Consider the following 12120-nt stretch of genomic DNA (forward strand, 5'->3'; position numbering starts at 1 on the left):
TACAGTCCAGACTTCATCCCCCTCCCAGACTACCCCCAACTGCTCCCCATCCCATACCCCCACTCCACCAGGCCTCAAATCTCTGAAGGGTTAGGTATATCTTCTCTCACTGAGGCCAGACAAGGCAGTCCTCTGCTGTATGTGGGCAGTCCTCTGCTGTATGTGGCGGGGGCCTCATATTAGCTGGTGTATGCTGTCTGGTTGGTCTCAGTGCTGGAGAGATCTCAGGAAGGTGGGGCCAAGTCATTTGAGACTGCTGCTCTTCCTCTGGGGCCACTCTCCTCCTCAGCTTCTTTCAGCTTTTCCCCAATTCAACCACCAGGATCCCTGGCTTCTGTCCATTGATTGGGTACTAGTATCTGCATCTGACTCTTTGAGCTGCTTGTCGGGCCTCTGGGAGGGGAGCACGACTATGTGAGGCTCCTGTCTGTAAGCACACCATAGCATTAGTAATAGTGTCAGGCCTTGGAGCCTCCCCTTGAGATGGGTCCCAAGTTGGACCTGTCACTGGACCTCCTTCCTCTCATGTTCTTCTCCATGTTTGTCTCTGCAGTTCTTTCAGACAGGAACAATTCTGGGTTAGAGCTTTTGACTGTGGAATGGCAACACCAACCCTTACTTGATGTCCTGTCCCTCCACTGGAGGTAGACTCTATAAGTTCCCCATCCCCACTGTAGAGCACTTCATCCAAGGTCCATCCCTTTGAGTCCTGAGAGCCTCTCACCTCCCAGGTCTCTGGTACACTGTAGAGACCCCTACCTCCTATCTTCCGAGGTTACCTGTTTTCATTTTTTCTGCTGGCCCTCATGGCTTCCGTTCTGTTGCCCTCCCACCACCAATGCCTGATTCATGTTCCCTCTTTTCCCCTCCCTGTCCCTTCTCCCAACAAGTCCCTCCCTCCCTCTGCTCCCTAAGACTGCTTTCTTCTCCCTCCCAAGTGGGATTGAGGCATCCTCACTTCGGCTTGTTTACCTTCTTGAGTAATGTGGGTTGTGTCCTGGGCATTCTGTACTCTATTGGCTAATATCTGCTTATTACTGAGTGCACACTATGCATGTCCTTTTAGGTCTGAGTTACCTCACTCAGGATGATACTTTCTAGTTCTATCCATTTGACTGCAAAACTCAGGATGTCCTCATTCTTAATAGCTGAGTAGTATTTCTGTATCCATTCTTCCATTGTGGGACATCTGGGTTTCTTCCAGCTTCTGGCTATCACAAATAAGACCACTATGAGTATAGTAGAACATGTGCCCCCATGGCATAGTGGAGCATCTTTTGGGTATATGCCCAAGAGTGATATAGCTGGGTCTTCAGGTTCTGTTTCCAGTTTTCTGAGGAGCCCCCAGATTGATTTCCAGAGTGGTTGTACCAGTTTGCAATACCACCATCAGTGGAGGAGTGTTCCTCTTTCTCCACATTCTCAACAACATGTGCTGTCACCTGAGGTTTTGATCTTAGCCATTCTGATAGGTATAAGGAGAAATCCCAGGGTCGTTTTAATTTGCATTTCTCTGATCACTAAGGACTTTGAACAATTCTTTAAGTGCTTCTCAGCCCTTCAAGATTCCTCTGTGATAAATTCTCTGTTTAGTTCTATACCCCATTTTTTAAATTGTGTTATTTGGTTTTTTGGTGCTTAGCTTCTTGAGTTCTTTATATATTTTGGATATTAATTAGCCCTCTATGGAATGTGGGGTTAGTGAAGACTTTATTCCCAATCTGTTGGTTGCCTGTTTGTCTTACGTTGTTCTTCCTTTGGATGTTTTGTGTTTACTGTTTTCCATTACAAGAATTTTCTTGTAGACTTTTTTAAATGGCACACTTAATTTTTTAGTTTAAATATTGACATATGTCCCTTTACTACATGTCAGTAAAGTACGATTTCAAGAATGTGGATGAAGGTATCTAGAGATGCTAAATGTGACCATTCTCCAAAGAGCTCCTATAGTCTGCAGTTTTTGAAAGGTCATTTAGTTTAGTTCAAATAAACCATGAAGCCTTTCATCTTGTTAAATTTTTATATTCACTGTGTATACAAAAATTGAGAAAACTATGCACACTTGCCTCTTTTAGTTTCAGGGAGTGAAAAATATTCAGGTGTCCCTTTAGTAGGTGTGTTTGTGCTAAAATGTCACTCTGTTATTCATGAACTCTTCTCTGACAGGTGACCTTAGTTTAATAAAGGAAAGATATTTGATAGAATTAGAACAAAAATACAGTTTTTCCTTTCTGAAACCTTAGTTTCATGTAAAATTTTGGTGAAAATAACAGTTATTCTCCTGGGTATGCAACATTTACAAACCTACCAATCTCCTGATGAATAAGAACACCACCCTGTCTGAAGGTATGCATCTCAGATTAATCCACAGAATGGTTTTGCTTTATATCAAAGAAGTAGTTTGTCCAGTTAATGGTAGCACTAGACCATGGTGAATGTACAACTCTGTTATGTGTCCAGCCAATGCCAGTCACCTTAGTCACCTTGGATCTGACGCTGAGTCACTTTAGAAAATGAGGCATGGTGGAAAGAAGCATTTCAGTGGGAGAGAGAGGTCAGAAAGGAATGAGTGTATGTATGTATGGAACAACTCACATTTAGCTTATGTATCTAAGAAACCATCAAAGAATAAAAAAACCTAATTAAAAATAATCGAAGAATGCGAATTGATCCATCCTTGTCTCCTTGTACTAAGCTCAAATCCAAATGGATCAAGGACCTCCACATAAAGCCAGACACTCTGAAGCTAATAGAAAAGAAACTGGGGAAGACCCTTGAGGACATCGGTACAGGGAGAAAGTTTCTGAACAGAACACCAATAGCGTATGCTCTAAGAGCAAGAATTGACAAATGGGACCTCATAAGGTTACAGAGTTTCTGTAAGGCAAAGGACACCATCAAGAGGACAGATCGGCAACCAACAAATTGGGAAAAGATCTTCACCAATCCTACATCAGATAGAGGGCTAATATCCAATATATATAAAGAACTCAAGAAGTTAGACTCCAGAAAACCGAACAACCCTATTAAAAAATGGGGTACAGAGTTAAACAAAGAATTCTCACCTGAAGAACTTCGGATGGCGGAGAAGCATCTTAAAAAATGCTCAACTTCATTAGTCATTAGGGAAATGCAAATCAAAACAACCCTAAGATTTCATCTTACACCAGTCAGAATGGCTAAGATTAAAAATTCAGGAGACAGCAGGTGTTGGAGAGGGTGCGGAGAAAGAGGAACACTCCTCCACTGCTGGTGGGGTTGCAAATTGGTACAACCACTCTGGAAAGCAGTCTGGCGGTTCCTCCGAAAACTGGGCACCTCACTTCCAGAAGATCCTGCTATACCACTCCTGGGCATATACCCAGAGGATTCCCCACCATGTAATAAGGATACATGCTCTACTATGTTCATAGCAGCCCTATTTATAATTGCCAGATGCTGGAAAGAACCCAGGTATCCCTCAACAGAAGAGTGGATGCAAAAAATGTGGTATATCTACACAATGGAGTACTATTCAGCCATTAGAAACAATGAATTCATGAAATTCTTAGGCAAATGGATGGAGCTAGAGAACATCATACTAAGTGAGGTAACCCAGACTCAAAAGGTGAATCATGGTATGCACTCACTAATAAGTGGTTATTAACCTAGAAAACTGGAATACCCAAAACATAATCCACACATCAAATGAGATACAAGAAGAAAGCAGGAGTGGTCCCTGGTTCTGGAAAGACTCAGTGAAACAGTATTTGGCAAAACCAGAACGGGGAACTGGGAAGGGGTGGGAGGGAGGACAGGGGAAGAGAAGGGGGCTTACGGGACTTTCGGGGAGTGGGGGGGGGGCTAGAAAAGGGGAAATCATTTGAAATGTAAATAAATTATATCGAATAAAAAAAAAATAAAAAAAAATTAACTCAAAAAAAAAATAATGGACCACTATTATAAATAAGGCTGCTATGAACATAATGGAGCATGTGTCTTTATTGCATGCCGGGGAATCCTTTGGGTATATGCCCAGGAGAGGTATAGCAGGGTCCTCTGGAAGTGTCATGTCCAGTTTTCTGAGGAACTGACAGACTGATTTCCACAGTGGTTGTACCATCTTACAGCCCCACCAGCAGTGGAGGAGTGTTCCTCTTTCTCCACATCCTCGCCAACACCTGCTGTCTCCTGAGTTTTTGACCTTAGCCATTCTGACTGGTGTAAGGTGAAATCTCAGGGTTGTTTTGATCTGCATTTCCCTAATGACTAATGATGTTGAGCACTTCTTAAGGTGCCTCTCGGCCATCCGAATTTCATCAGGTGAAAATTCTTTGTTAAGATCTGTACCCCATTTTTAATAGGGTTATTTGGTTCCCTGGGGTCTCACTTCTTGAGTTCTTTGTATATATTGGATATTAGCCCTCTATCAGATGTGGGGTTGGTGAATATCCTTTCCCAATTTGATGGTTGCCGTTTTGTCCTTTTAACAGTGTCCTTTGCCTTACAGAAACTTTGTAATTTTATGAGGTCCCATTTGTCAATTCTTGATCTTAAAGCATAAGCTATTGGTGATCTGTTCAGGAACTTTTCCCCTGTGCCCATGTCCTCAAGGGTCTTCCCCAGTTTCTTTTCTATTAGTTTCAGTGTGTCTGGTTTTACATGGCGGTCCTTGATCCACTTGGAGTGAAGTTTAGTACATGGAGATAAGAATGGATCAATTCGCATTCTTCTGCATTCTGACCTCCAATTGATCCAGCACTGGAAAGAACCCAGATGCCCCACAAAGGAGGAATGGATACAGAAAATGTGGTATATTTACACAATGGAATACTACTCAGCAATTAGAAACAATGAATTCACAAAATTTTTAGGCAAATGGTTTGATCTGGAAAATATCATCCTAAGTGAGGTAACCCAATCACAAAAGAATACACATGGAATGCAATCTCTGATAAGTGGATATTAATTAGCCCAGAAACCCTGAATACCCAAGGCACAAATTGCATAACAAATGACTCCCATGTAGAAGTATGGAGAGGGACCTGATCCTGGAAAGGATTGATCTAGCATGGGAAGGGAATATAAGGACAGAGAAAAAGGAGGGAGGTGATTGGAGAAGGGATGGAGAGAAGAAGGTTTATGGGACATATGGGGAGGGGGGATCCGGGAAAGGGGAAATCATTTGGAATGTAAACAAAGGATATAGAAAATAAAAATATTTTTTAAAAAAAGGAAAAAAAATAATGGACCACATTCAGACTAAAAAACATCATTAAAAGAGTAAGATTTTGAAAAGCATCTTGGGCTTGTTATAATCTGTTTAAACTTCTTGGTTGTACCCCAGATATGTCCTTCTTCTGCCCTGGAGTATAGTGAGGTTAGCCACATGCTAATACCCTTTTGCTGTAAAGTTTCAGTTCTCGGGAACTTTTGGTTCAGTGTTCTATGTGCTCATCAATTGTAAGGACTGCAAAAGAGTATTATTTATAAGGTTTACTCGCAGATAAGGATTTACAACAAATTTTAATGAATATTTATTGTTTTAATGTATGCTAGTTTGCCAATATACTTGTATGTGGTGTTAGGTCAGAGGCTGGAGGAGGGTGTGGGATACCCTGCCTATCATTCTCTCTAATATCCTTAGAGGCAAGGCCTCACCCTGAAGCTGGAACCTGGTTTGTTTGTTTTTTTTTTACTTGTTTGTTTATTGCGTGGGTTTTGTTTTGTTTTGTTTTGTTTTTGCTAGAACACCCTAGAAATCTCTCTTATCTCTACTTCTAGCAGCCTTGGGGTCACAGGCAAAGAGCAAATGATACCTTATTAAAGGATTCTGGGGTTTGAACTTTGGTGATCTGGTTAAACAGCTTAAGTCTCTGTAGCCCCTCAATTTACTTTTAAAATTATTTTTTGTTTACTACACCTATCCAAACCCAGCATTTCCCTCCTCGTTCCCTGCCCTCACTTCTCTTTCCTCCGCACTCCTGTTGCTGGTTGCCTTTCTTTCCCCAAATAGTATCCCTTTGCTGCACTTCGCCTCTTAGAATGATATCTGTGGAAAATTTGCTGAACTTTTTTGATGTTAGCTTTTATAGCATACCATATCAAATAGATACATTTGTGTGTGATATATATGTATGTATATGCACATGTGAGCACAGGTGTGTACCTACACATGCATGTATGGTAGCCAGAGGTCAGCATCCTGGACCTTTATTGATTTCTACCTTATATTTTGAAACACAGTCTCTTGCTGAATCAACAGTTGGCTAGATTGTCTGATCAGTGAGCTTCTAGGGTCTTCCTTTTGTCTCTGCTTCATGGGGCTAAGATGTCCGGCACACGCTGTCACTCTTGGCTCTGGTTCTTTTTTAAAAAAAAAAAAAAAACAAGTTCTAGAGTTGGAGCTCTACTCTTCCTGTGTATGAAGCAAATACCTTATACTCTGAACCATTTCTATATCCTCTCAAGTATATAGTTTTAATGACAATGTTATGTTGAACATTTTATATATTAACAAATAGTAAATTTTTATTTTTAATGACTTTTTCCCTTATCCTTTTAGTTTTGTCAGCCTGGTGGATGGCACCTGTCCAGAGAGAGGAAACAGCCAACATTCTTTGTGGTGGTCCTAACAGATATTGACTCAGATCGACATTACTGCTCATGCCTAACATTCTATGAGGCGGAGATCAATCTCCAGGTACAGAAACTTTCTTATCCTAGGATGGGGACGCATAGCATTATAGGATATTTTAAGTTCCATGTTTTTGTTTCTGTTATTTATTTTACTAACATTGAAAATTTCATGGGCTCCGTTGAACAGCAGGTTCAAGAACTAGAACTTCATATTGCATTTTCAAATGAATTGTATAAGTTTAGTACCTTAAGTAGGCATGGAAACATTTTATGTCTGTATTGTGTGTGGATAGATAGATAGATAGATAGATAGATAGCATGGAAACTATGATAGATAGATAGATAGATAGATAGATAGATAGATAGATAGATAGATAGATAGATAGATGGATGGATGGATGGATGGATGGATGGATGGATGGATGGGAAATGTTGTAATAAAATATAACCTTAATTTTATATTAATAGTGTTTGAAATCTTGATATGTTCTTTAAAGTTCAAAATCTAAATTTTCTGGGTACAAAATCTGATTTTTAATTACAGAGAAGACAAGTTACCTATCATGAAGCAAACTTACACTATCGTTCTTTTATGGTAGAAGTTCAAAAGTTCATGTAGAACAAAATAGTTATTAACTGCATTCTGGAAAAACAACAAATATATATTATCTGCATTTCAGCTTATTTCACGTTGTCAGATCTTTGTAGGAAACCATACCAACATTTCAAGGCTTTAGATAGTGGGTCCAAACTAAGAAATATTTGCTGTGAAATATTTAATGGCTTGTCAGGATATTGCTTCTGTGTAAATTTAGAAGTTATGTTGCCAATGAGGTGACATAATTTACAAGTCTGTGCCTTTAGTTCATCTTGTACCAGATTGTGTCTTTCATAGTGTGGAAATTGTTGGTAAAAGGCTGATCACACTCCTGTTCTGATTGTTTCAGTCAAAAACCTGCCAGCATGTTCTGTAATTCATGTACCACTCTGTGTTCTTAGTTGACCTTTCATTTTAATGATGTTGTTGAGACCTTATCCTGATCCTGAAAATGTACTCTTCTTTATCTCCATGTTCTTAATAACTCCCTTGAGTTGTCTAATGAAAACTAAATTCTATTTTGACTTTTTCTTTTTCTCTTCTTCACATGCATTCAGCCATCAGACAAGCTGACAGAAAGATAGTTATTAAGACATTGTTTGGGGATATTGGAGGTGTTTTAGAAAGATGTCTAGGAATTCTCGGGCATGTCAGTCTACTTCTTATTTGGACATTGTTTCATACAAAATGATAAATTGTTGACATTACTCAAGCTCTCAGATATCCTTTACCATATTTATCTGGTGCTAATTTTTTTGGCTCACTAGTTTATTATATGAGATCTTTATCCCTTTCTTTCCCTCTCTCCTCTCTTTCCTGCTCCCTCTTTCCTTTTTTGTATAATCCCTTATACACAGACATGTTCTCTTTCTCTCTCTCTGTCCGTCCTTCCCTCCCTCCCTCCTTTCCTTCACTAGCCTCCCTACCCCCTACCCCCAAGTAATTTGACAGAAAATCCCATCTTTATATACTTTTCCTCTGAATTTTTTGACTCCCTAGGCTAGACCTGATGCTCTGGGCTGAAGTGACTCTTACTGCACTTTAAACTGGACATTACTATAATCATATTAATAATATTCTTCACTACCCATTATACAGTCCCAGCCCAGTACATAACTGCATTTATTATGTTAATTTTCTATTTATCTTTTTTCATCTTGAACATTTTCTTTGTCTTTATCTTATAATATTGAAAATTTTAAGTAATAATACTTCCACATCCATTTTTAATAGAATGGTTATTCTATATTCTTTGGTTTCTCTCATTTAGTTCAGATTGTGCATTAACAGAATACTGTAATACTTAACCAACCAGGATGCCTATAATCACATCATTAAAACATCTGAAATAAAAGGATTGAGAACTTTGAGATATCCTGAGCTACTCTTTCGTAGACATTCCTAGTAGAATTCCTAGACATCTTTCTAAAACACCTCCAATATCTCCAAAATGTCTTAATAACTATCTTTCTGTTTTTAAAATAGAAAGAAGGAAGAGGGAGGAAAGAAAGGCCAACCAGGCAAAGTCATAAAAAGAAAAGAATACTTCCTAAGTATGTACCTTCCAGAGATGTCCAAGGGTACACATTTGGATGTATACAGTGTCTATTAATTCTTTACTAATGGTGTCTATTTGATAAGATGATTTTTAGATTTAGATTTTTTCAATGTATAGTTGCAAGAGTTGTGTTGTTGTTTGTTTTGGTTTGTTTTGTTTTGGTTTTCAGTTGCAACTAACAAGTATTCCATAGGATGGTATTTTAAGTCGATATATGTGTCCTGCTACTTGTCACTCATGCTCCCCTTGATTTAGATTTTACTCTTGATTCTTTTGATAATATTGGTATATTGATCAGTATATATCAATATTGATAGTATTTGGCTGATTATCTACTAGTCATATACTCCCACTTTCTTATCAGTCAGCAGTTGAAGTCTTGTGTTCTGTTTGTTTGTTTGTTTGTTTGGGGCAGGGTCTGTGTAACTTTGGCTCTCCTGGAACTTATCTATGTAGACCAGGTCAGCCTCACAGAAGTTCACCATCTTGGCCTCCCAAGGATTGGAATTGAAGGTGTGTGCCACCATGCCCCACTAGTAGTTGACTTTTTCTTTTTTTATTTTATAACATTTATTTTTTTACACTCCAGTTGCTACCTGATTCCTGGTCTGCCCTCCCACAGTTCCTCATCCCATTCCTCTATCCCCTTGTCTCCAGGAAGAGGTCCCCATTCTCTAGGAAGATGGCTCCTGCCAGGCCTCACCACTCCCTGGGGCCTCAAGTCTCTTCTCTCACAGAGGCCAGACCAGGCAGTCCTCTGCTGTATATGTGTTTTTACAATCTTACTCACCCCACTTCATGTTTTTTCTTTCTCCACATCTTTTTGTGTCTGTCTCCCTCTTTCTCTCTTACACACACACATACATACATACATACATACACACACACACACACACACACACACACACACACACACACACACACACGGTTGTGTTTACCATCTACTCCTGGGTATGAGGTCTACCTGGATTGTGGTTGATACACCAAAAATACACACTACAAAAAAAAATTGAATTTTCAACAGATGTTCTGCTTATATTGCATAGCTGCATTTAGAATGAAGGAAAATAGACACATTTCTAGCACTGTGCCCAAAACTCAACTCCAAATGGATCAAATACCTCAGTATAAGGCCAAAAACACTGAATCTTAGAGAAGGGAAACTGAGGAACAGGCTTTAACTTATTGACACAGGGAAGGACTTTCTGGACAGAACACCATTAGTACAGGCACTAAGAAGAACAAGGAATAAACGGGACCTCATGAAGCTAAAATCTTCTGCACATCAAAGATCACCGTCATTCAAGTAAAGAAGCAGCCTATACAATGAGGAAAAAAAAACTTTGCCAATTATGCATCTGATAGAGGATTAGCTTGTATCTAGAATAAGGAACTAAAAAACCCTGAACATTATGAAAACAAATAACCCAATTTTAAAATGGGGGTATCAAAGTAAATAGTTTTCAAAACCTGAAACACAAATGACTGAAAACTGCTTAAAGGAATGTTCAACACCCTTACTTACCATAAGGGAAATACAAATAAAAATACCTCTAGGTTTCATTTTTACCATAACCAGAATGCCCAAATTAATTAAACAAATTACAGCACATGCTGGTATGTGAGGAAAGGGAACAATTATTCATTGCTGGTGGGAGTGAGGAGCATTGCAGCCACTATGAAAATCTGGGTAGAGATTCCACCAAAAGCTGAAAATGTAGCTACCACAAGATACCATCTTGGCATTTAACTAAAAGATACTACATCTTACATGTTCATCCATTTTCACTGCTTCCCAATTAATTATAACCAGAAATTAGATATAGCCTACTTATGAATGGATAATGGAAATGTGATAGGTTTACCCAATGGAATATTATTCATCTGTTAAGAAAAAAAATGAAATTTGTAGGTAAATGGGTGGAATTAGACAGTACTTCTGAGGGTGGTAATACAGGCACCATTATTTTTTCTTCTTTTCTTTTCTTTTTTGTCTTTTCTTTTTTGTGTTTTCTTTTTTGTCTTTTCTTTTCTCTTTCTTTCTTTCTTTCTTTCTTTCTTTCTTTCTTTCTTTCTTTCTTTCTTTCTTTCTTTCTTTCTTTCTTTCTTTCTTTCTTTTCCTTCTCCCTTTCCCTCTCCCTCTTTCTCTCCCTTTCTCCCTCCTGCCTTTCCTTCACTCCCCCTCCCCTTTTTTTTGAGACAGAGTCTCAAGGTGTAGCCTTGTCTGGTGTGGAACTGGCTGTGTAGATCAGGCTGGCCTCAGAGTCACAGAGATTATGTGCTGTGATCCTTCAGGTATGGTATAAAGGTGTGTGCTAACGTGCCCAGCTAGCAGTTGGTATTACCTGGAAGCAAAGCTCTCTCTTTGTCTGGATGAACCATGGGCTCATGGATTCATGCTTTCTCCACTTCTGTTCAGAAGCATATAATTCGTTAATGGCTTTCATGATTTTCATGCGTATGTTCTCCCATATCTGGCCTATGGCCACTTTCTAAGTTAGGTCTCCTTTGCTTTGTAGTTTGCTTTTTACATAAACACTTTAAAGCTCTGTCATAACAGGCTCTAATCCAAACGTTAGCCTTTTCTAGCACCAGTCCTGAGATGAGACATTTCATTGCATAGTCTCTCTGAGGAGGGTAATACTGGTCCAGGTTCTTTGGTACTTTGAGTCCATGTCTTAACAGCTTCCCTTTCATCCAGCTCAGCTCTCTTTACCCACTGCCATTTTAAGAGAGTCAAAAATTATACTTTATCCTTTATAACCAATGTCAAAACATTTGAAGCCTCTTTCATCTGCTTTTTTTTCAATCCTGAAAATATAAATAATTTATCAGTTTTCTGTCTTTTGTGTGATGATGCTTAGGTGCTAGGTACCAGATGAGTCTGTAAATCTCCTTTTCTGTGTTAGAAACAAATGAGGGTATGAACCATGAGGTAGAATTTGGGAAGGGGAAATAAATTAAAAGATGTTCCTTTCTAGGTCATTAGTAACATTAGTCTCACTTTTGGCAGTTTTTAACAAATGTGTTTTTCTTTTATTTTTGGATTGTATTATCAGTATCAGTTCAAAATAGAACTTAACTCATTTGGCATGAATTACTTCATATGAAATGTACTATGATACTTTGCTCAGAATGTACAGCATCCAAAGTGAAATTGTGCAACTTAAAAAATATTAGCTTTTTTATCTTTTCTAAGATACAGTAACATGCTCAGTAATCACAAGCAAAAGTTTGGCATTAAACTTTTTTGATAACATGTTTCCAAAATTATCCAGCTAGATAATATGAGCCTTGTCTTTTTTTAAAGTAATGATTAAAAATATGACTGATATATTTTATTGCT

The 12120-nt window shown here is 38.7% G+C and overlaps 1 protein-coding gene across 3 annotated transcripts in view; it reads left to right on the forward strand.

Moving 5' to 3' along the window:
* Positions 1-12120, forward strand: part of Sbf2 (SET binding factor 2) — a 365757-nt gene that overhangs the window by 144948 nt on the left and 208689 nt on the right. For all 3 annotated transcript variants that reach the window (XM_052201159.1, XM_052201166.1, XM_052201176.1), the window contains exon 3: positions 6545-6682. In XM_052201159.1, the coding sequence (XP_052057119.1) occupies positions 6545-6682 (138 nt within the window). The remainder of the gene's footprint in view (positions 1-6544; positions 6683-12120) is intronic.

The sequence above is a fragment of the Apodemus sylvaticus genome, chromosome 1 (genome assembly GCF_947179515.1).
Source record: "Apodemus sylvaticus chromosome 1, mApoSyl1.1, whole genome shotgun sequence".
Classification (NCBI taxonomy): Eukaryota; Metazoa; Chordata; class Mammalia; order Rodentia; family Muridae; genus Apodemus; species Apodemus sylvaticus.